The sequence below is a fragment of the Mya arenaria genome, chromosome 15 (assembly GCF_026914265.1).
Source record: "Mya arenaria isolate MELC-2E11 chromosome 15, ASM2691426v1".
Taxonomy (NCBI): Eukaryota; Metazoa; Mollusca; class Bivalvia; order Myida; family Myidae; genus Mya; species Mya arenaria.
In genome coordinates, this window is record NC_069136.1 from 25,688,678 (window position 1) to 25,714,632 (window position 25,955).

Here is a 25,955-nt window from a genome sequence, read left to right on the forward strand (position 1 = left end):
TCACTGTGACCTTGACCTTTGACCCGATGAGCCCTAAAATCAACAGGGGTCATCTACTGGTCAGGCCCAACCTTCATGTCAAGTTTGATGACCATACGTCCAGGAATTGTTGAGTTAACAGTCGGACAAGCTTTGATCTACCGACGGACCGACCGACCGACATGTGCAAAGCAATATACCCCTCCATAGTTGTAACTACTATGGTTTAAGGTTGTCTGTAGCTTAAATATCTCTAGGCACTGGAGGTGTATAAAAAAATTGTGTTTTCTTTTCTGATAAAAATATTGCACAGAACACCCTGAGGGGTATCCCCTTGTTTAATGAATGGCAATTCTCTCTACTATTTATTATAATTATTTTAGCTTGATTGTAAAACAGCTCAAACATTCTTAAGTCTCTTATAACAGGATTAAGCTAAACCCACTTTTTTGTCTTTCAATATTTTGCGTTTTATATACTCCTTTAAATGTTTTAATATTTAAGATAGGAATTATTGTTACGTTTATCACAATAAACCATTTTTCATTTATCAAAATTCAATTTAAGTATGTATTTTGGCTTATAGAAATAAGCAACTTAAGCCTGTTAAGCTTAAGAACTTTCGAGAAATTGGGGCCAGTACTGGTATCAATATTGGAAGGCTATGAGAAATTACCCCCAAATAAGGCTTGAAGTCACAACCTCTTGGATGAGAGGTGACACCTTAAATACACCACATCTGAACCACCATCATTACATGAAGCACAGGATTTCTATGAGGAACTTGACTGTACCTTGAATGTCTGTAGCAAAGCTGGCTCACAGCATCTTGGATCTTGGCAAATTAAAAAAGCAAGGGGTGCTAATTGGAGCCCAAATATGTTTCCAAAATTGCGCACCAATCTGTCTAAACAAGAAGCTGCTTCCACACTAGCCAAGGACATAAAGGTTCGCAGTTCAAAAATTATTAAAAGATTGCAAGAGATTGGTGGTTGCAGTATACATAATAGGCCAGATTTACTGCTTACCTGAAGTTCGTAAGACTACAGTTGAGTGCTATTCTGGAAACTGCAGGCAGTGTCCGCATGAGTCTCTCGTCTGTGAGGGGAAGGGTGGTTCAGGTGACTGGTGGGTAACCACTCTGCATTTCTGCCCACACATGACATCGAGTACCTGCAAATGACAGAGAATGACCCTGCACTCATGGAAATTATACTGGAATCGGATGACACTATGCTGGTTCTCCAGCATTAAAGAGACTGCAACTGAACAACTCACAAGAAATGTCTGTTAAGTAACAACTTTAACTGGGCAGCCTTTGTCACCCAGAGCATCTAGTTACTCGTCAGCAGCCTCAGAAAGGTCTGCAAGGCAAAAAAGTATCAAAAAAACAAAGAAGACCCTTGTTTGTTTGGCATCCTTTAGGAAACAGCGTTGAAAGGACATTTGCTCTGATGACACATTGTTTGCCCCTGGATGAACATATTATGTACATATTGCTGGCAATTACATGCAAAAGGAAAGGTGATAATTGAACAGAAGCTTAAATAGTTACTGATCACACAAGATCAATTTTAGTGTTGTTTTTTTTATAAAAATGCCCTACATATTTATTTACAACTTGTCAGCTTTCTGCTTCTTTCATTGTTTTGTACAGTCATTAGAAACTTGTATAAATTATTGTGCTTCTCCCCAATTTTGAATAGAGAAAAATGAAATGTAAATGTCCAACAAGCAATCTTAGCTGCTTTACTTAAATTTAAGGATGATGTAAATCCTCTATAGAGAACTACCAATGATGGTAAACACAATCTTATAATGTATTCAGGTAATCTCATCATTAATTACCATCTTTTTTTCCAAGATGTGGATGAATTTGTAGCACCAAGCTTCTGATACCCAAATCCTGAATCTGCTTTTCAACTCCTAGCAACCATTTTCATGCAGTCACCAATGCCAAGGGTGAACACCAACAAACTCTGGGACTGCTGTGTGTCCATCAGGGTAAAGCTGGTTCCCTCAGCAAAGGTGTCCTGTCTGCTCGGTGTAAGCCAGTTTTAGGGACCCTTCTGTGCTCCTTAGAATGGAAGAATAGAATGGTGACACTCAATTCCTTAAAAACGGGTTACACATAGAGGTTTTTAAAAGAATTTCCAGAAAATGGTTAAATTGTTGCTGCTGTAGCAAAGATGGTAGGAAACAACAGCACCTCAGAGCAAAAACCAAAAGCTTGTCTATTTTTACAGTCAAACAAGGGGCATAACTCTACACTTATTAAGGAGTTATGGATCTTGCTATGCATAGGCAAATTGTCTTTTGGAACATGTGTATATTTGGAGCACAAAAAGGTTTAACACAACACGACCAACAACAAGCACCCCCTGTAGGGATCCAACACACAACCTCTTTACCACTAGACCACTCTCAATCTCAAGCGTCTTGATGATTACCATATATGTACATGTTCAATAAATTTTGTTTAAATCAATCGTCTTCCTAAGTAAACACTGATCCTTCTCCTTACCAGATTAAAAATGTTGGCTAAGAAGAGGGCCCTGAAGGCCCTGTATCACTGAACTGATCCAATTCTATTACCTTGCTGTAATAAGTACATTCCGACCAGGTTTCATATAGATAAAGTAGAAATTATGGCATCAACAGTGTTTTAATGTTTTCTATGATTTGACTCCATGCCCTAGTTTTTGAACACAGGTTGCCCAGTTTCAAACTTGACATAGACTTCATAAACACAAACATACTGACATAGTTTCATCATGATCAAAGAGAGTATGTAACCTCTACAGTTTTTACAAAGTTTTTCTATGATTTGACCTAGTGGCCTGGTTTTTGACCTCTGATTACCCAGTTTCAAACTCTACCTAAAGATCATCAAGAATAACATTCTGATCAAGTTCCATGAACAAATGTTCATAAATGTGGCCTCTAGAGTGTTAACATGCTTTTCCTATTATTTTACCTGGTGACCTAGCTTTTGACTGGACATGGCGCAGATTCAAACTTGGCCTAAAGCTAATCAATATAAACATTCTGACTAAGTTTCTTGAAGATACAGTCATAAATGTGACTTCTATAGTGCTAACAAGCTTTTCCTATGAATTGACCTAATGACCTAGTTTTTTGATTGCACATGGCCCAGATTTAAACTTGACTTAAGAGATTATTAATATAAACATTCTGACCAAACTTCATGAAGAAACATTTATAAATGTGACCTCTAGAGTGTTAACAAGCTTTTCCTTCAAATTTAACCTTGTGACCTAGTTTTTGACAGCACACAACCACGAATTAAAGTTGACTTAGAGATTATTAATATAAACATTCTGACCAAATTTCATGAAGATACAGTCATAAATGTGACCTCTAAAGTGTTAACAAGCTTTTCCTTCAATTTGACCTAATGACCTAGTTTTTGACCGCACTTAACCCAGATTCGACCTTGACGTAGAGATTATTAATATTAACAATATGACTAAGTTTCCTGAATATACAGTCATAAATGTGACCTCTATAGTGTTAACAAACTTGGCCTTTAATTTGACCTGGTGACCTAGTTTTTAACCCCAGAAGACCCAATATCAAACTCGTCTAAGATTTTATTGAGGGTAACATTCTGACCAAGTTTCATTAAGATTGTGCCCAAATTGTGACCTCTAGGGAGTTAACAGTCAGATTGTTGACGACCGACTACAGACACAGTGCGATCACAATAGCTCACCTTGAGCACTTCCTGAGGCATTCTTACCTTAGTCCATAGGTTGTGAGAACAGCACAACATCCTGAGTGGCACAAACTCCGACACTCTGATCATCTGTTTCCATGGCTCTAACTCGCCGGGGTTGCAAACAGTCATTACAGCGTGCCATTGGCGCCAGGAGGACTTCACTGAGTAATCCTTAAAAATAAAAGCAAAGAAAAATACTAACTGTGTCAACAAAGATTTTATCAAGAATTGAAAGCATCATACATTTCTATATTTCTGGAAGGCTTCAGAGGGGAGTTTGCACAGAAAACCTGGGGATCGAGCCAATAACTTGATTTCATTGATAGATATTAGTCACTCTGCACAGGCATTGTTCTTGCCATGCTTTACACCTACTGTTTCTTAAAAGCATAGTATTTAAACTTAACAGAAGAACTCTGCTTGAAATGAACTAGAGCTATCACTGAAGATGATTAATACCTCCGAACACCGCCCCTCATTATGATTTATCATTGTATGAAGTTTTATGAAATTTCATCTAGTAGTTTTCAAGTTACTGTCCGGTTAAAAGTTTGACAAAAACGCAGAAAAAGGCATTAACTCTGTAATTTGCTAAAATAGTGTAGTGATTCATGTACACTGAACTTCTCATTGTGCTGTACCATTGTATAAAGTTTTATTACATTCCATCCGCTAGTTTTCAAGTTATGCTTTGAACAAGAAAAAGGTAAAAAAGGGCAATAACTCTGTAATTGGCTGAAATAGAATTGCGGTTCCTCTACACTGCACTTGCTCTCATTATGATCTATCACTGTATGAAGTTTTATTAAATTCCATCCAATAGTTTTCAAGTTAGGCTCCGGACAAGAAAAAAGTAACAAAGGGCAGTAACTCTGTAATTAGCTGAAATAGAGTTATGGTTCTTGAACACTGCACTTCCTCTCATTGTGCTTTACCATTGTATGAAGTTCCAATGAATTCCATCCAGTACTTTTCAAGTTATACTCCGGACAAAAAAAATAACAAAGGGCAATAACTCCGTAATAGGCAAGAATAGAGTTATGGTTATTGTACACTGCACTTCCTCTCATTTTGCTCTACCATTGTATGAAGTTTAATCCAATTCCATCCAGAAGTTTTTAAGTTATGCTCTGGACAAGGTAAATTGCAACGGACCGACCGACCGACAAACCGTCCGACTGACCACAGGGTGACTCCAATATACCCCCTTCGAACTTCGTTTGTTTGGGGTATAATTATGCGAGTTCAGAACAATTTACCTAAAAAAAACTTTACGTTAAAGAGAATGAATAACAAAAACAAGTTATTGATCAGAATCCATGGTGACTGACAGATGGTCAGATTACTTTATGCAGCCCTTCAAGGACACTAATGAAATACATGTATTAAGCTAAGGCCTAGAAAAATGACACTTGTATGTCAAATCACCTTTAATTACTTACTGAATAATTTATGGAAAATATTAACAAGTGATAACATCATTGTTACTGTGTACTTAATAGTGAAAACGCACATTTATTATAAATGACTTGTGGGTCCTAAAATATATTAAGATATCTACTATCATCTCATAAGGTAGAAATACCATGTTTTCTGCACCTTTCTTTCAAATTTAACACGTCATCCTCCCTGAGCACCATTGTTTATAATATTTATTCATCCTTTTTGGTGAATCAAAATAATTGAATTACTTATGGTACATCTTACTTGGGAATAAGAGTGCATGAAAATAAATAAAATGCCTACCTACCGTACCTGCTTTTGAAAAGGATGTAACCCTAACCAAATAAAAAAAAATTGGCCAAAGACAAAAACAACAATGAATAAGTGACAAACACAGCAAGCATCCATTTATCTCAGTACAAAAGGTTCCTACAAGCAATGTCTATAGACCTATAATGAACAGTCAAATTATATTTTCTCCTCCAGAATTCAGCTAGGAATAGGCAGTTATTTTTAATGCTGCTCATATATAGTTATCTACTATCATCTCATAAGGTAGAAATACCATGCCATTATGTTTGTTCCAAGTTCCAAGTTTTTCAGTCAATCAAGGGGAATAACTCAATATTTATCAAAGCCTGAGTGATGTGCCATTATATACATCTGTGTATTGTCTATAGCAACATCTGTACCAAGTTTCATTTGAATATTTTGTTAAAAGCAACAGTTGATTTTTTGCATAAAGTCATCAATGAATGACAACACCAAGGTTATAATAGCCGCCCGCATTTTCCATGGTTTTAATTAATTAAAGTCTACTTACAGAGAATTTACACCCCAATAAGGGATGCTCAAATACTTCCCTGGTAGCGGGGCTTTTTTTATGTCATCTTTATGGGTAAGTTTTAGGTGTAACTAAGGTACTGTTGCTCGATAACAGTGGAATACATGGCCTCCAAATTGGCAACCAGATGTTCAAGGGTAGCCGCTGGAAGATGATACTCATTTCCTAAAAGATTATTCAACATTAAACAAATGTGCAATGACACCTGACTAAATCTTCACTAAGCTTAAAGATCAGTGCAATAAGGGATTTATATGTACTTTATATTCATATAACAATGCTACCGGTTGGGATGCTACTGATAATTTCTTATCCCAGAGACCCTTCATGGGGCACTCCCTGACCTGAAGCATGTTATTGTGAGCCTCTTTGCTGGCCTCATATCTAAATTAGAGGTCCAACTGATTAACATTAAAATAAACATGTGAGCTGTGTCCTGACAAGCAGTAAAAGACCTCATCCGTGAGGCCCTTCAAGAGGCACTCTTCTGTCTGCAACATGATATGGTAAGTCCCGGATTGGCAGTAACACTAAATGTAATGGCATTCATGTATAAGATACTCATGTTTGTTCTTGTTCCATACTTCAGATTTATTACTTAGCATCTTCTGACATATCTGTTGTGTAATTATCATTTCACACATACAAACAATAATACACATACCTGTAGTTGTCATATGTCAACATGAGTATACATGACAGCCAGTGCTGGAGAGGGCGGAGAATGCAGTTATAGCCGACATTGAACCCTGTAAGTCTACAGCCTTCAGTTTAGACAGGATGGCCTTGATGATCTACAGGGAAACTGGTGGTGTCTCTTCATTCCTAGAAACAGTAAAGAATCACACTTCACACCAATAAGTTGAAAACATGTTGATGGATGAATATATAAGACCATCACAAGGGATTCCACCTTTCCCTTTGCTGCTGTTCTCAGTTTTATAAGCGGAATAATGCACAGTGGTTAGTGCAATCGCTTCTCACCTATGTGAGCTGGGTTTAATTCCCTGCCTGGGCACATGCAAGTTTGGTTGGTGGTCACCTAGCCAGTTTTCTCCAGGTTCTCTTGTATTCCCTAAAACACAAGACCACAGTCTTGCATAACATCATGCCAAGTAATTAAAATGGTTCACATAAGTTTATTTATCTTTCTTCAAAAAAAAGCAAGCCTGAATGACTTTCTACTCACAGTGTCTGTGAGAAAACTAATGTACTTTAAAGTACTTTTATATATAATTTTATCAGGTTTTAAAACAACAATAATCAAACAATCAATTTTTTAAAAAACAAACAACAAAACTATTCCCGTAGCAACCGTGATTTCAAATCATTGCCAGTCATGATGTCTGTAAACAATGTATACATGTTTTTTCTGTGAAATGGAAAAATCTGGTAATGAGGTATGCTTCATTCATATGTGTCCTTAGGAAAGGGGTTTTCATCCTAACAAACAATGTTTCCATCCACACTGGAAGCAAATGAAAGACAGTTATAAGAAATGTAGTACAAACAGATGTCAATTAAGATTTACCTGTGCGTGAGAGAGTTGAAAATTCCCTTGGCCTTATGTTCCAAGAGAGCTTCCTTGATACTGTTGATACAGAGTGAAGGATCTTCAGACACAGAATTTCCCCTGAAGATTCGGGGGCATAAACATTTATTTGTTAACAGTCCTGAAAAATAAGCATCAACAATAAAATATCACAGAACGTTTTGCAATAAAATCACAAGTCAATTAAAGAACTAGAACTGAAATAAGTGGAAACCTACCTATCAGCAATGGCATGATAGTGTGTGTGCATCCTGTGGACACATGTAATGAACACATCTGGCCGTGACTTGTGTCGACTGGACATGAGGTTGGCGACATGCACATGGAAACAGTAAGGCACAGCAAGAGGGCCCTGCTTTGAAGTGTTCTGTAAATCATATGATAAATTTTATTTATAAATTGAGTGGTTAATACAGTTTTGCCTTCTGACTAAATTATTATAGGGGAAATGGAAAACCTTTATATTTTGTAGATTCACTGAAAAAACAGAGAAGAGCTCACAATTGCTCTGCAGCGCTCTTGTTTAAATATTTTATATCACCTTTATTCAAAGTTCTTAATTAACATAAAATTATAGTGTAAATATATGTATATATATATATATATATATATATATATATATATATATATATATATATATATATATATATATATATATACATTTTTTCTATTTCAAAGTGTGTTTTTTTTCAGGTTCACAGATATGTACCTCATTCTCAACATCATCCAGATGGAGAATAATCTGCATACCTGCACATTGACAACTGTGTTGGGCGGAATGAAAACAATGCAGTCATTGAGTATGATTGACAAAAACAGTGTTGAAGTACATCACTTATGCACTGCATATTGACACATGAGAACATTAGAATAACAAAACAATGTAACATTTATTATTTTTTCAATACAAGTAATCCGAATTCTCAAAATATTCATAAGTCTTATAAAAATAGTTCTGGCTTAAATCTGTTCTCTTACTTCTCTAAATGTCATGGATTGAAGACAATCAGTTCAATAAATTGTATGTATTTCTATAATGTTTAAGGGTCTGGTGTATTCTGAAGGGAGAGGAATAGCATTTACTTACATGTAAGCGGGTGACATAAAGTTCAGTCCTGTCTGAGATTTGGTCTGTGGAAGGTAAGTTGTAAGAATGTTGTTGTTGTTTTTTTTTTTAATTTTGGTGCTTTAAATGTTGATTTAAAGCCATATTAAAGGATTTTGTTTACAAAAATATTGAAGTTTGGTACTTTATTTAAACTCTGAAGTTGGTTATAATACCTTATTATGTAAATGAAAGCTTGTGTTAAAACAATAGGTATTATATCATAATATAAACAACATGTTTATTTATTTAGACCAAATGGAGGCAGCACACATCCTTTGTGGAATGATGACCTTGGCAAACTGGTTATATTATTTGACTGGTTTGAGTACACCAAGAGACCCTTAAAGTCCACTCCAAACTTGAGGAAAAATCATCACTTCAGGTATAACAAAAGTATCATAGACAGTATCACTGCCTGTGTATGTAATTCTATGAACAAAAGTCAAAAACAATTTTATACATTATTTCCATTTTATTCATATGTGAGTTTTGATGCTCAAGTTAATTTGCATAATTTATTCCGAACACCAACATTGTCCGATGAACGTTCTTTCGGTTTCTCATAAAGGGCTAGTAACGATGCTATTGTTGAGTTAAACGAGTTATGTGAATTATATGGCAATCAAAGTCAGCAATATATGGATATTTGGTACAGATTACAGTGGACGGCGAAGATATCCGATATTCTTGGCTCAGAGTATGGGTTCATTGACGACTATAGGACACGGGAGACAACTCTTCGAGACCTTTTGTCACATAGAACAGGCCTGGCCAGCCCCGACATAGGGTTCATGGCTGGGTTCCCATCATCTATATCGAGGGAAGACTTGTGCAAGTAATAAATCATCTTATAATTGAACAAATATATACAACTATAATTTATATTTCATAAGTATCGTTTAACTGTCTTATTTAATTGCTGCATTGGCGCAATGATCTAGTTAAATGCATAGAATACAATGAGCAATGCAACGTTAGCGGAATTTTGTAAAAGGTGTCATTTTGTTTCGTAATGTTGCAACTTATACAACTCATAATATCGAAATGCGTACACGTTCCATACTCAGAATGGATCAATCATTATGAATCGTCGCACACTTAATATTTTATTGCAGACGTATGAGGTATCTCCCAGAGCAAATCCCTTTCAGGGACTCCTTCATCTACAACAATTACATGTACATGTTACTTGGCCATGTGGCAGAAAAGTTAGGTGGAGACACGTGGGAAAATCTTGTGTCGTCACGAATTTTCATTCCCCTTGGAATGAAGTCAACTAAAATACTGAAAAAGACATCAGACGTTCTTTCAAGTGATATGGCTCATCCGTACATATACAAGGACGACATGTTTGAAAACTCAACTTTAGATATTTATGAGTATGCTCCCTTATATACTACAAGAACTTTATAGTTTTAACTATATTTATAATTAAAATCACTTATACCCAGCAAGAGGTAAAAAGATATGGAACGTTACTCATTTCAAACGATTTGAAGCGTGTTGATTTATGTTTGTTTGGAATGTTCACATTATTATTTGAGAAATGTTGTGAGCTTATTACTATTTAAAGACTGCACCCGGCGGAACCAGCAGGAGCAATACTGTCGTCTGCGGAGGACATGGTGCGCTATTTTCAATTTGTCCTGAATAATGGGAATACAACGCCTGGGGACCAACTGACCGACCCAAAGCTCTTCAGTGAAGCTTTCTCAGGTAGTCAGATATTTATCAATGTCAATTATCTGTAAATGGATTCTCATTTGTACCACAAATGTTGATTATCATATTTGCATTTCAGCTGCCATTCCAGTGAACAGAGAGAAGGTCACCGTGTCCAAACCCACATTCCCCATATCTGACGTGCAAGTCGGATATGGATCCGCATGGTGTGAGAGTAGCTACGATGGTATGTATTCAAGTACTTGTATTGTGCATATTTTCGCAAAAAAATACGTACAATTAATTTACGGATTGATGATATAATTGTTTTACCCTGTTGTTTTCACGTGTTTTATCACTAAAGAGGGTGGTGCGAAGACGTTTTGGCGTTGTTTTTGAAAGAATCGCGAGTCTTGGATTATTGAATTGCTTAGTCGCTAGTTGATTAGCGCGCTACGTCAAACATCTATAAATATAATGATAAATTAATATAAAAACACAGGGGGGGGGGGGGGGCTAGAATAAAAAGGCGATTGACAACTCTTTGTATCAAAACGATTTCCCAAGCGTATGCACTTTAGAAATAAGGTCCACGTCACTGAAATTTACAAAACTAGCGTCATGTTGATGGGAAATTGACTGGAACTTTTCCATTCGCAGTTAACATGTTTTTGTTCGTACATGACTAGGAAGTGTCTAAGGGACTTTTAAGCTAATGTCTCTTTAACCTCTATCAAAACCCTTTACTTAACCATATACTGTAGTTAAACTGCCTTACACGATGTTGCCTATTGTCGTATTTCTTACCCAGTTATCAGCTTCAAAAGGCCTTTCTAGACATGGCGTCAACGTACAATGCAAGACGGAGGATCATGCACAGCCTCCTGCAATAAAATGTCCTATGCGTCATTGTGGGAGTATGTTCGAGAAATATTTGAATTTAGTTACGATGAAGCTACTGTAAGTATTCGCGTCGTTGTCATGAAAACACATTTTCTCATTAAAATGTCAATAACATATTGAAGGTTTGTACGAGTCCGAAAAGTGGAGGAAACTCGGAAGAAAGTCGCATTAGTCTCGTATTTATAGGTCCAAACCCATCAAAGGTGTTCTTTTATAAAACAGGCAAACATTTATTCAAATTTTATGCAGAGTTTTATAATATGCGTTATTTTTATTGATGTCAGTCGGTGGATGTATCGTGACTGTCTGACAAGGTTATATATGGGTTTTGATTAGCTACATGGCCACAGATTCCCCAGTTAAAATATTGTTCATCCATATCACGTATCGTTCAAAGTTACAGAGCATCATGCAGTGGAGGATTGCGATCTTACATAATGCTGGTCTGTATTTCCAGGTTACTGAGCGGTGTGGCACAGTTAAGGCTTGTTGACTTATATAACGCTGGTCTATATTTCCAGGTAACAGAGCGGTTTGGCGCAGTGGTGGCCTGTGGTCTTAACGCTAGTCTGTATTTCCAGGTTACCGAGCAGTGTGGCACAATGGAAGCTTGTGGTCTTACATAACGGTGGTCTGTGTTTCCAGGTTACAGATCTGTGTGGCACAGTGGAGGCTTGTGGTCTTACATAACGCGATATTGTTTTTCTAGGTTACCCGGCGATGGGTCTCAGTGGAGGCTTATCGGTTCCATTATGCTGGTCTGTATTTCCAGGTTTAAGAGCGGTTGGGAACAGTAGAGGCTTGTAGTAACAGCACTGGTATGTATAACAAGGTTACCAATACTTATGGCATAGAGGAGGCTTGTTGTCGTACAAAACGCTGGCCTGTATTAAAATGTTACAGACAGCTGGAGCACAGTCGAGGCTTGTGGTCTTATATAACGCTGGTCTGTATTTTCAGGCTACATAGCAGTGTAACATAATGGAGGCTTGTGGTCTTACATATCGATGGTCTGTGTTTTCAAGGTACAGAGCGGAGTGGCACCGTTGAGGCTTGTGGTGTTACATAACGCTAGTCTATATTACCATGTTATCAAGCAGTGTGGCAGAGTTTAGCCTGGCTTGTGGTCTTACATAAGTCTGGTCTGTATTACTAGGAAATCGAGTGGCACAGTGGAGACTTGTGGTTTTGACGCTAGTCTATATTTCCAGGTTACTGAGCGATGTAGCCCAATAAAGGCTTGAGGTCATACATAACACTGGTCTGTATTTCCAGGTTACTGAGCCGTGTAGCACAGTGGAGGCTTGTGGTCGTACATAACACTGGTCTGAATTTCCCGGCTATCAAGTGGTGTTGCACAGTGGAGGCATGTGGTCTTACATAAAGCTGGTCTGTATATCGAGGCAAAAAAGCCTTGTGGCATAGTGGAGGATTGTGGTGTTCCATTACGCTGATCTGTGCTTCCAAGCTACCGAACAGTGTGGCACAGTGGAATCATGTGGTCTAACACAACGATGGTCTGTATTTCCAGGTTAAGGCTTGTGATCTTTTAAAATGCCAGTCTATATTTCCAGGTAACAGAGCGATGTTACACAATGGAGGCTTGAGTTCTTACATAAAGCTGGTCTATATTTCCAGGTTACAAAGCGTTGTGGCGCAGTGGCGTGTGTTCTTACATACTGCTGGACTGTATTTCCAGGCTAACGGGCGGCGTGGCACATTGAAGGCCTGTGATCTTTTATAACGCTGGTCTGTGTTTCCAGGCTACCGAGCGGCGTGGTACAGTGAAGGCTTGTGGTCTATCATAACGTTGGTCTGTGTTTCCAGGGTAGAGCGCGGTGTGGCACAGTTGAGGCTTGAGGTCTTACGTATGTATGTCCAGGTTACCGAGCGGTGTGGCTGAGTTGAGGCTTATGGTCTTACATAACGTTTGTCTGGGTTTTTTTCAGGTTATCGAGCGGTTTGGCACAGTGGAGCATTGTGGTCTTACATAACGCTGGTCTGGTTGTTCCCGGAGACAAATATAGGTAAAGAGGAAAAGAGATAATTTGTTTAACTGTAAGCTTACAGTCCATGAGTAAGATCTTAGCTAAAGATGTACATTTTAATAAATTTAATGATTATACAAAATACATTTGAAACCGTGTAAGTGTGAAGTAACCTTTAAACCACAATCATTTTACAACATTTCCAATGTTTACATGTAGGTATTTATAAAGTGTAATTATAAAATTTGCAATGTTTCGATGAACAATAACATACTATAGAAACTACTTAGACTAATATAAGGTGGTAGGGATGAAACTATGGTACGCTGAAGTCAGCAGCATATTTATCATTCAATTGCGAAACTGTTGTTGTTGTGTGTGTTTTGTAATTTAATGAATCTATGTTTGTGATTCAACAACAACAACAACAACTTCGTAGTCGTTAAAAAAACATATTTGAACAATTTGAACTTTGACAGCATGATTAACTGTAGTAAATGTACACATGTTTGTTGCAGGGATATTTATTAGTACAAATGGAGGCATGTTCAAGGATTACCAGTCCAAATCGTTGACGACAACCATGTACTTTCTGGCAGACATATTATTGGACAAAGAACCATGGCTGAACTCATCAACTGCCTGCTCCTTCCCCTTACCTTGGAAAGAAGTTAATGAGACAGATCCGAGGTTGACGGAAATTCCTGCTTTTTTACCGGACATTTCCGAGTATGCCGGGATCTACGGAAATGAGTTTCAACCTGATTTCATATTAACTGTGAGTGGAAGTTCTCAAACGCAGCTTAACTTCGAATCGGGAATAATCGGGGGAAATCTCTATTCAACCCAAGACAAAGAACGCTTCTTGATGGAGATAACATACCCATGGGAATTTTACGTTCCGCTTACTGACCATAACAACGTTACGACAAAAACAAACGTAACTTTTGTTCGCGAAGTTGGAACAGTGACATCAATGATACTAAACTTTGGTACCAATATTACATATACAAAAGATGTTTCCATCTTAGATGTTATATCTCGAAACACTAACGGAAGTTGTAGGTTATTTAGCGCAGCTTGGTTGATAGTATATCTGTTAGCTACGTGCGTTGTATGGCTAAAATATAATCAACGCATTTAAAAACACAAACGATTTATAGAAACATGATAAATGCGTTGTTGATGTGCTTTCAACTGTAACGATACAACACTGCGTCTTGATATGAAGAATCAATTTAGTTTGCGTTTAAAGCAAGATCAGCTCTAAATTGTGACAGTCAAGAAAGATTTTCATAGCGAGCTTATAACTGTCCAAGACTTCAAAATAAGAAATTTTAACGGATTTATAATATTTTTTGGTATGCAAAGATAACTTTTGTATTGAAAATGGCCGAGAACCGGTCTTCTAAGACATTTGAACATGTATTTCAAGGAAAGATTGACCATCCTTTAATATATAAAAACATATATGTCAAACATAATAATTTGTAATTTCAGTAAACTAATCAATTTCAGATCGATTTTTTATGGAACGTTTAACGTTTGGCCTTTCATTTTTGTTTCTCAATATTATGCACTGCAAGCATTTAGCATTTTATCACTATCTTGAATTTATATTCTTAGTATACAATTCGAATTCGAAATGTTTGCAAATACTATCTTAACTGATGCACATGCGCGCCTGGAATAATTTTAAACTCAGATGCATATGAAATGACTGAAAAATTACGTAGATTAAAGTATTAACACCAAAATTCTCATATTGAAAAAATGGCATAACTCAAGTCAATTATGATAATGTCTGCCTTTAAAAATCAAACATAGACAAATAAGCTAAATTTGCACAATTTACCACAATGTTATGAAACCTGGTTTCCATCTACTCTTGAGCTGAAAAAGCAATCGCTAGTATATAAGCATTATGATAGCGTGCTCGTGAAACTAACCAAACCAAATCACAAGAGGAAACCAACTGACATCTCCGCCATTCGACGAGCCTCGGATGTAAACCGGTATATTAGTGAAAAGTAGTTCTTAAATATAAAAATAACTATATTCATTTATTATAGCATTTTAGAGAGTATTTTTTATCACTAGTTGAAATTGATTCCCCGTTAAGTATATTATAACATAAGAATTCTTTAGAGTAAAATCCTTAGGCTTAACTGCTAAATTGAAATAACTACGCGATCCACTTGCAATGTTTTTTTAATGTAAAGAATTCTGACACTGTAAACCGTCAATGTACATCCGAGTGATTTTCAAACGAAAATGGCCAAGGTGCCCCGATTGATCACATCAGTAATGCCTACGCAACGGCGCCTTTTGTTTCAGTTTCACATGCTAGAGACAATCTTTACTCTTTTTCCGTGGGATTAAAAACAGCTCTGATACTACTTTCGGTTTCCAACGGAAACGAAACCGATTTTAAATAATTGGAGTCTGTGCTAACATTGACCTCAAATAGAGACATAATGATTATATGTATATACCAACAAAGGAAGAAATGTGGTCAATTTGATTTATCAAGCAAATGGCATTGTAATTATTGCGTGATTTATTCCAGAAGAAATACCATACAGGTGTTTACGAAGCTAGGCTAACATAATGATTTCTAGAAATTTATTTTAAACGCAGCTGCATGTTTACGCAAAAGTGAAATAATTTTAAGAGAATGAATATTTCCAGGGGCCATCGCTATCCAATAGTGTCATGTCTGTAAATCGTATGTCATGTATCTTCGAGATGAACGACATGACGAGCGATTTCTGTACAGCAAAGACAAGTAACCATTGCTTTTGATATTTGACAAACGGTGTAAATACCTTGCAAAAATGCGTCTTTTGAAACGGTGGTGATACATTTTAAGCTTGAAGTTTGAATTTCTTTTGTTGAGATTATGATAGTTAGTCTATAAGCTTTCAGATAATTCGGGATGCCCTGCTTCCATGCTTATATTTAGGTCAAAATCAAGGGTTAAATATCAATAAATGCAATTTGTTATAAAAACTGTTTCTAAAATGATTCCGATCAAATATATAGACCAGCTACGTCAACAAACACATCAATCACAAGAACTAAAAAATATAATGCAAATATCCAGATGTTGTTCAGTAATCATTGCCGTTGCGGATATCACGTGATCATTTTCAAAATCGCGTGTCCGTATTCAAAATAATAAAAACAAGGATATTTCGACATTTAAACTAGAAACATTGTTAGATAAAGCGTTTATAAACGAGAAGTTATTTATACTTCCAGACGTTTATACATTAAATGAGACAATTGTATTAGTACTAGTATCAACTTTTGACAAATATCTACCAACACACAACCCGATACACAAACCAAAAACTTACTGGAATGATGAAATAAAACAATTATATTTATCTGCGAAACACGAACTATTACAATCGATTCGAAATGGTCGTCCGCGCAGTCCAAGCAATGATTCATTTAAAAGATTTAAACGAGCAAATTCCCTTTTTAGAGCTACACAGCGGAGGCTCTCCGAAACAAATGTTCATAATGTTTTTGATAAAATCGATAACGCGGTTTTTTCTGGCGCCTTCTTAGAAAGTTAAAAAATATAACTCCTAACAGTGTTTCAAAACTCAAGGTTGACGGCGTAAAGTACGAGGGTGAGATGATAAAGGATGGTTTTGATAGTTTTTACCGATCCGTTTTTGATGTTGGCTTTAATCAGCCGCTTTCAGAATTTCAGCGTGAAGTTAAAGACAAAATTAATGAAAAAAATCGAGAAACTTTACCAGATAATACTACATTTAAAGAAATTTCAGAACATGAAATTAGGGTCGCAATTAAAAGATTGAAACGTAGAAAAGCCCCCGGTCTAGACTCGACATTAAATGAACACGTTTTATACGGTGGGCAACCAGTTATTATGGCCCTTAAATTTCTGTCAAATTCGCTACGAAGAGTATCCGGCGTCATGGAAAATTAGATACATCATCCCTATTTACAACGGAAATGGCAAGCCACGGTCAAGTCCTAGTAGTAACAGACCGATTTCACTTATGTATACGTTTCTCAAAATATTCGAGCGTGTCATCGTAAATAGATTTGAAAATAAATAATTTTCCTAATTTCCAAACAAACAACAACAACAATTTCAAAAAGGACTAAGTTGTGTAACTGCAGCCTTTAATCTTCAGGAAGTAATTACGCATAATCTCGAATGTGGAAGTAATGTGTATGTAGCTCAGTTAGATATGAAAGGCGCCTTTGATGTTGTCTGACACGTACAAGACTACGCAGTTCTTCACAAATTTGAAATCAATACTACAAATTCTTGTTGCTTGTCGTTTTCCACAAAACGCTTGTAAGTTCCATTATCAGTAACATTCGCCGGACAATCGCTTAGTTACGTCGAATCGTCCACTCATTTAGTGATATTAAATTTAGTTAACTCTAAATATGGGATGCGGTCTACAACACGTATTGAAGAACGGTGTCCAAAGGGCAAAAACTCATTCCATGCTATGAAAGGTTATGGACTGCATGACGAGTGTCTTAGTGCATTAACTGCAACAAGCATATATAAAAAAACAACATTATTCCAACTATTTTATATGGGAGCGAATAGTGGAATAACCTCAAGTCATCGGATCTCGATATCATCAATAGAACTCAACATAATGTTGTTAAAATGATTCAAGGCTTTAATAAATACACTCGTTCCGACATGTGTGAGTCAAGTGTTGGACTATATCGTCTAATAAGCTTAGTAGAGATCCGCAAATTATTTGTTCTGCAAAAGATAACGACCTTGCTTTCCGATGGTTTAACGCGACAACTTTTATAAGGAAATATATAACATTTCTTAATCGTCGAACAAGTAATCCAATGCTTGGCTTCATATTTGACATATGCGCTTTGGTATCAAATACCGCATACAAGATAGCCTTAACGATTTCATATTGCATAGTGTAGCACGTCCGAAGTCGAGCTGGAAAAGCTCTATCCATAAAACCGTAACTCTATGGCGCGCAAACCTTAACAGTGACAGGGATTTTTTACTGTTCAACAATCTCCATAATCAAATTGAGCCATGTGTTGTGTGGCAGTTGGCGAATAATCTCTCGGACTTAAAACTTGCGCACTTTATTGCTAACTTGTGGCTAGTCAATCCCTCTTTACTGCAATCCGTGTGTTTAATTTGCAAACGCGTGTTCTTTGACAAAACCGAGCATATCGCTTTTGCTTGTCCGTACACAGCAGCTGTACGCGAAAGATTTTATTGTGATCTAAACATAGTGTTTGTTCAACATGTCGGGTCCGATTTAGCTAAAAAAAGATTCGACCATTTTCATGGATTTTGTTTTAGGGAGCAATTACATACAAAATGAAGACTGTTATCAATTGCTGTTATGCAAGCTCAGTTTTCGTATGCACAAGATGCGTGCAATGTATATAACACCTTCGATAGTGTTTAAATACTACTGGAACATGGGCATTTGTGCATAAATTGCTTTAGATGATTATGTTATATTATATATATTATGGTCATAAAATTGCTGTTACTTTGTCAATAATATTGCGTTTGACATGAACCAATTGTATACGTGAATGTATGATTCTCCTGCTACTTCACGCATAAAAGAACTTTTTCTTCTTACATATTTAAACATGCTCATATATATTACATTGTGTTCAAATCTCCCTTGCGGAGGATATATTGAAATAAATGAATGAATAAATGAATGAATGAATGAATGAATGAATGAATGAATGAATGAATGAATGAATGAATGAATGAATGAATGAATGAATGAATGAATGAATGAATGAATGAATGAATGAATGAATTGAATGAATGAATGAATGACGTACTGCTCAAGAGAACCTTGCCTACAAAATGGATTGTGGTCATGGAAAAGCTTTTCAAACCCTTATGAATTCCATTCATTTTTATATACAATGTATATGTTGTTCTAAGTAGTTCAAATTAAAAACAAATACGTTGTCAGACTAATAAAACTTGTATACAAGCCCTTATGGATTCGGCAGGGTTTGTTTTTATAATGAATATGTCGATTTTCGTAGAATTACGTAGTAAGCATAGTGTAATGAAATTCATTGATATCATGCAAGACAAGAAATATACAGTTCAACTTATTTGAGTTTATTTCAGAAGCTTTTATTTATATGAATATAAAAGTGTAGTAGATCAGTGTTAGTGTAGTACATGTATCTTAAACTGAAGTTAGTGTTAAAATATTGATAGATATTATCTCTTACCATGATAAAGTGTATAAGTATCTTACATCCTGATTGTTTATTTGATAGATAGTCGATCCTCATCGTTCCTATTAGAATGACTGTTTTGATTGACTATATCGTATTTCTTTCATGTTTGTCTTGTTATCAAGTTCGCAATAAGTTATAACATATATCTTAACAACTAAAGCATATGTAAATATTTGTTCGAGTTGGAAATTTAAACGAAGCAGTTATTTATATTGCCTGTTGTAAAACTTGTACAACAGTGAGACAATACAATAAAGAAGTTGCTAAATAAAACCAAACATTCTGTATTTAAAACGAGGTTACAGCTGGATTATTCACACTCAAGCAGCAATACGTAGTAAGCAATGCAGTACATTCTCCGTTATTTTGTTGCCGCCTTCGTGTTAACCAGGGCACGTGGAGCAGTGTTTGACGGTGAAATGGAACAAGGCGTTGTGAAACTTATACAGGCAACGTTAGAATGCCGTCACGTTCCGGGTATGACGCTTGGCATTTTCAAAGGCAATATATTTCTGTTTGAGTATGGGGTGAATAGTTTTAATTATCCATATCGGTCAAAACTTCGATTCGTTTCTGTAATTACTATTGTATACGACCATCATCGACGGTGTTGTGATTCTGTAATTACTATAATATACGACCATCATCGACGGTGTTGTGATTCTGTAATTACTCTGTAATATACAACCATCATCGACGGTGTTCTGATTCTATAATTACTATAATATACGACCATCATCGACGGTGTTCTGATTCTACAATGACTATAATATACGACCATCATCGACGGTGTTCTGATTCTATAATTACTATAATATACGACCATCATCGACAGTGTTCTGATTCTATAATTACTATAATATACGACCATCATCGACGGTGTTCTGGTCCTATAATTACTATAATATACGACCATCATCGACGGTGTTTTGATTCTATAATTACTATAATATACGACCATCGTTGTTGAATTAAACGTAATGAATTCATGATTTCACGATTGTTAAGTTCTTAAAAAGTTGAAATCGTTAATCGTGAAAAAATAAATGTTCATTTACGAACTCTCAAAATAGTGAATACGTGTAACAAAATCATGAAGTGGAATTCATGAAACTTTAAACATTGTGAAATTGACACCGTGAAATTGAAATGTCACCACTGGTATTTCGTAATAAAGAGACATTTGGTTATATAAACAACTATTAAAGTTTCGTTCGAAAACCTGCTCTATTTTCCTCTTGTTTTATTTCTAATGTAGAGACATATTAAAAATAAACAAAATAACAAAAATGCAAAAGTTGTTTCGGCCATTAATGTTCATCAAATGGGCTTTTTTATGCTTGATTTGAAATACAGAACAAAGGAAAAACTTAATCACTGCAATCTTGGTAAAGTAAGTTAAGCCGCTTAGTTGCGTACTGATGACCAGCAAGCAATGCCCTTATTTCATGAGGCCCCAACTCGAACAATCTGAAGTTCTTTAAACTGAAATTACTGTGTCATATTCCATAAGCATGCATCTGATATACTATACAATTTGTTGGTAAACAACAGCGCATATGTATACTTCAGTTCATTGGTATATTACAGCGCAACGTTATATTGTAGAGCAATTTTATACTATCGCAGAATGATATACTATACTTTGTACTGGTATACTTGAACTTGAATTGGTATATCATATCTTGCATTGGTACTAAATACTAAAGCTTACATTAGTCTACCTTGACTGTTCACGCTCAAGTCTTATATGTTTAAAATTTCATGTTAAAGCATGGCAAACTTAATGTTTTATACAGAAAACGATACATGGACACGAGGGTTTGGGCTGCTGAATTAAAGAGTGGACGGCCTGTTGACGAAGATACATTGTTCAACATTAATTGTGTAACCAAGTCGTTTACCATGGCTCTGCTGGCAATCCTGCTTAAAGAGAACAAGTATGACAGCATAGCGGTATTTATATAAAACACATACTATTTCGGATATGAGAGTGCATATGTAGTTCACGGAACTGAAACAAAACGAAAGTTAAAAAACGACATGTACGTGTTCTTTTGTGTGTTTCTACCCGAACATTGAAAAATGGCAGATGATTTTAAAACTCGTTTGCAAAATTTTAGTCTGAATTTGTATACCTTGGTGACGAAGCGCTTACCCGTATAAGTAGTGGTTCGCAACTTCTCTTTTGTCTTTAGAATACTTACACGTTAGAAACCGACCACCTTATACGATTATAAGTCTACCTGCTATTAAACTTATGCAATGTCAAGGATTAAGTATGGTGCAAATATAGCTCATGGTAATTGCCAACTTTAGGGCTTATCATCATATCTATGGTCTCTATCGCTTCCTTATCACTGTTCAAAATAGATGTGTAATAAAGCTAGTTTAGCAGTTTTAGCTCAACTATTCGAACAATAAGGAGGTTTTACTACTTGTCCCAGCATTGGCATCGGCGTCCGGTTCAAGTTTTAGAGCAAGTTGGCATTTTCACTTATAACTCCAATAGCCTCAATTTAATTCACTTAATACTTCACATAATTGCTCCGGACAATCACACAATGAGGTTACGTAACTCCATAATATCCTTTATACAATTGATGACCCCTGACTGCCTTAGGAATTAAGATTCAAGTGTAGGGAAGAATAATGTTTTCGGGCAAGTTGGGATATTTTGTCAATAACTTCTATACCCTTCATCCAAATGACTTAATACTAAGCACAATTATTGACGACCATATAATAATTATGTTACATAACTCGATCTGAACCTTAAACAAATTATTGCCCTTGGTGGAGGTTTTTTTTTACTGTTTTTTATTTTTTTTATTTCTTTCGACAGGCACACTTTGATAATTTTAAACAGGTTTACCCAAAGCGGAAACTGGTTATCAGAATGATTTGCGTCGTTGTTCGGGTGGGCCGGTGGTAGAGAAACAACAAACTCATCTATGGTATCAAATCGTTTAGTTTAATTTGACATATAGTGACCAAACTTGGTATACAGGTAGAGTTTATCATGGTGTTTAGAGCCCATATGATCAAGGTCAATGTCACTATTACTATAAATAGAAAAGTGGTTGTATTGAATAACTCCAGTTAGGAACGACGAATTGCTACCAAACTTGGTATATATTAGAAGTTTATAAAAACCATTCATGGAATTGTGTTTTGGGCCCTGAGAGTCATGGTCAAAGTCGAGGTCATTGTTGTTAAAATAGTTAGTAATGAGTATCTTTAGAAAGGGTTGACATATTGTGACCAAATTTGATATATAGAGAGAGTTAATGGACCTTTCATGGGATTGTGTTTGGAGCCCGATGGTCAAGGCCGCTGATACAAAATATACAACCATCTGGTACTGAATAACCTAAGCAAGGGTTGACATACTTTCACCAAACTTGTACATTTGTATCCTCTGAAGAAGCGATGATTTTTGTTTTGTATATCAAACAAAAGCCGTGCTATGCAGGAAATAACTGATATAGTTCACATTATTATTTATCAAACTTGTATCATACTCTTGAGCTAGTTTTTAAGTATACAATTCCTTGTTTCTACATTACAACACTGTTGGATATGCTGAACTATTTATCTAATGTGTCCTTAAATAAGAATTTGTGCCTCTAAATAATATCCATTATCAGTAGCTACAGTGAGAGATCATAATGTTAGGAATCTTAGGGTGTCCTGCAGTGTTTCATTTCCAAACATAGATAAGTAATAGAAGTTAAATTCTAAACCTCGTTCATATTACAATTGTTTGAATATACCAACCATTTAGAAGCATTTATATATTACCAAATGTCCAATGGATTCAAAAGATAAATGACTGAAAGTGACAATACAAAATAATCATATATGGTGTTTTTGTAAATGTATTGACAAAGATTTTATTTGTCAACTAAACAATTGATGTGCATCTCATTTATGTTTTCTTAATGGCTAAAGGCATTGTATAGCCGATATGGCCAATAAAACTTGAAACTTTTAATTAAAGTTTAAGCAAGACACATGTAATAACAGCATAATCCTTAATTTGTATTTGATGAAAGAGTTGTACACAGTAGAATTCACAAAACAAATATATATATACGCGAGGTAAATGAGGCTCAAATTAATGCATACTTTGAAAAGATTTACCTTTTACGTGTGTTCTTTATTTAGGATTGTTGTGATAAGAGTTAGGTTTATGCACGTAAACTAATTCAAAACCCCAGTAAATTAACAGTTTACTGACCGTTCCAAGGCGGTACCTTACAAGCCTTAGTAAATACACTTTTTTTTAAATATGCATAGATATTCATTGAAAGAAGTCCTATTTTAAACGAGACTATGGCAAAAACTAGAAAAGCAAATGTTTAAGAAACACCTTGAAAATTGATGATGTTCAACCATTAACTTTATTACTTTTTTTTGGATCGTTGGGATAAGAGTGTGGTTGTGTACACAAACTTGTTAAGACCCACAGTAAATTTACATTTTACTGACCGTTCCAAGGCGGTACCTTGATAAATATACCTAGTTTTTTATATATAGTAATTATGCAATGTGCTGCTTGTGGAGTTTTGTGCTGTTCTTCCATGTTTCTTGTTTGTGATTTTTTTGTTTTAGTGTTCTATGTCTTTGGCGTTTACAAGTGCCATTAAACCGGGTTTGTGTTAAAACTTTTTGGTACTGAGCTTGTTTCTGTAGTTTTTCACATAAGTATTTTTCTTGATTTCTACTTTACATCTGTTTATAAGCAGGTGATAAACTACAGCGACCGATCAAGTATCATAAAATCTGACATCATTTACACTAAAATGGATCAATGTTTATCTAATAAAAGTATAAAAGCAAGGAGAGTCAACCCAGGGTGAGAAATTCGCATTTTTTGCTTATGTAAACCAAGGGCAGGATTAAAGTTATAATTAACCATAAGTTGACATTTTCGATATCAATCCGTAGTTAAGTGCAATCATCGCATGACATAGTGATTGATGTAGCAGTCATGTTTGCCATACTTGACATTGTTAAACAATCTGTTATGATGTGGGCTCGACTCGCTGTACCATCTGCGTGAATTTTTGACAAATGAAGTAACTACTTTTCAATAAATGCGACACACTCTGTTGTTTAATAATGGTAAAAGTGGTAAAGCAGGGACGTTGCAAACACAACGCAACGGCTACTTCCTTTTGCAGAACAATAATTATTGCCATCAGATATAAAACAAGATCATGAGCCAAATCACGTATCCGCGTTCAATATATTGAAAACAAGTATATTTTGACCATTAAATCCGAAACATTCACTACTTGAAACACACCAATAACGTTAAGCGATGCATTTTTGTTTCGAGCATGTTGGAAGATATCCCCCTTCTTTCAGCTGTATTTGCAAATGCTTTTATTTAATATACTTCTAAAACTTTGAATTGATTCAAAGGAAAGTTAATGTAGAAGATTGGTAAACCCGACTCTCTCTCACTAATAAGTCTTGAGTTCCAATACATGGTTACAGATTACAGTGGACGACGAAGCTATCCGATATTCTTGGCTCAGAGTATGGGGTTCATTGATGACTATAGGACACGGGAGACAACTCTTCGAGACCTTTTGTCTCATAGAACAGGCCTTGCCAATCCTGACAATGGCCTCATGGCTGGGTTTCCATCATCTTTATCGAGGGAAGACTTGTGCAAGTAATAACTCATCTCACATTTGAACAAATATATACAAATATAATTCATATGTCATTAGTATAGTTAAACTGTTTTATTTCATTGCTGCATTGGCGCAATGCTCTAGTTAAATGCAAACAATACAATGAGCAATGCAACGTCAGCGGACTTTTGTAAAAAAAGGTGTCATTTTGTTTAGTAATGTTACAATTTATATAACATATAATATCAAAATACGTGTACGCTCAATACTCAGAATGGATCCATCATTATGAATCGTTTCACACATGACATTGTTTTGCAGACGAATGAGGTATCTGCCAGAGCAAATCCCTTTTAGGGACTCCTTCATCTACAACAATTACATGTACATGTTACTTGGCCATGTGGCAGAAAAGTTAGGTGGAGATACGTTGGAAAATCTTGTGTCGTCACGATTTTTTGTTCCCCTTGGAATGAATTCAGCTAAAATACTGAAAAAGACATTAGACGTTCTTTCAAGTGATATGGCGCATCCGTACATATACAAGGACGACTCGTTTGAGGAATCAACTTCAGATATTTATGAGTAAGATCCCTTATATATTACTATAACCTAATAGTTGTAGCTATATTTATTATAAAAACACTTAAACCCAGCAAGACTTGAAAAATACGGAAAGTTACTTATTTCAAACGAATTTCGAGTTTTGATTTATGTTTGTTTAGAATGTTTAATTTAATATTTGAGAAATGTTGTGAGCTTATTACTATTTAAAGACTGCACCCGGCGGAGCCAGCAGGAGCCATATTG

General features: G+C 35.8%; 2 protein-coding genes across 2 annotated transcripts; both read left to right on the forward strand.

Annotated features, from left to right (window-relative positions):
- The first annotated feature begins 9,306 nt into the window (after nt 1–9,306).
- On the forward strand, nt 9,307–14,738 carry LOC128219237 (penicillin-binding protein 4-like). Its single transcript, XM_052927049.1, has 6 exons — nt 9,307–9,503; nt 9,784–10,047; nt 10,242–10,384; nt 10,470–10,577; nt 13,183–13,260; nt 13,740–14,738. The coding sequence occupies exons 1-6, from the start codon at nt 9,307–9,309 to the stop codon at nt 14,363–14,365; spliced, it is 1,416 nt and encodes a 471-aa protein (XP_052783009.1). The 3' UTR covers nt 14,366–14,738.
- Nucleotides 14,739–25,046: 10,308 nt separating this feature from the next.
- Nucleotides 25,047–25,734, forward strand: LOC128219238 (gigasin-6-like). The gene is made up of 2 exons (XM_052927050.1): nt 25,047–25,183; nt 25,467–25,734. Exons 1-2 carry the CDS (start codon nt 25,047–25,049, stop codon nt 25,732–25,734), a joined length of 405 nt encoding a protein of 134 aa, XP_052783010.1.
- The last annotated feature ends 221 nt before the right edge of the window (nt 25,735–25,955 follow it).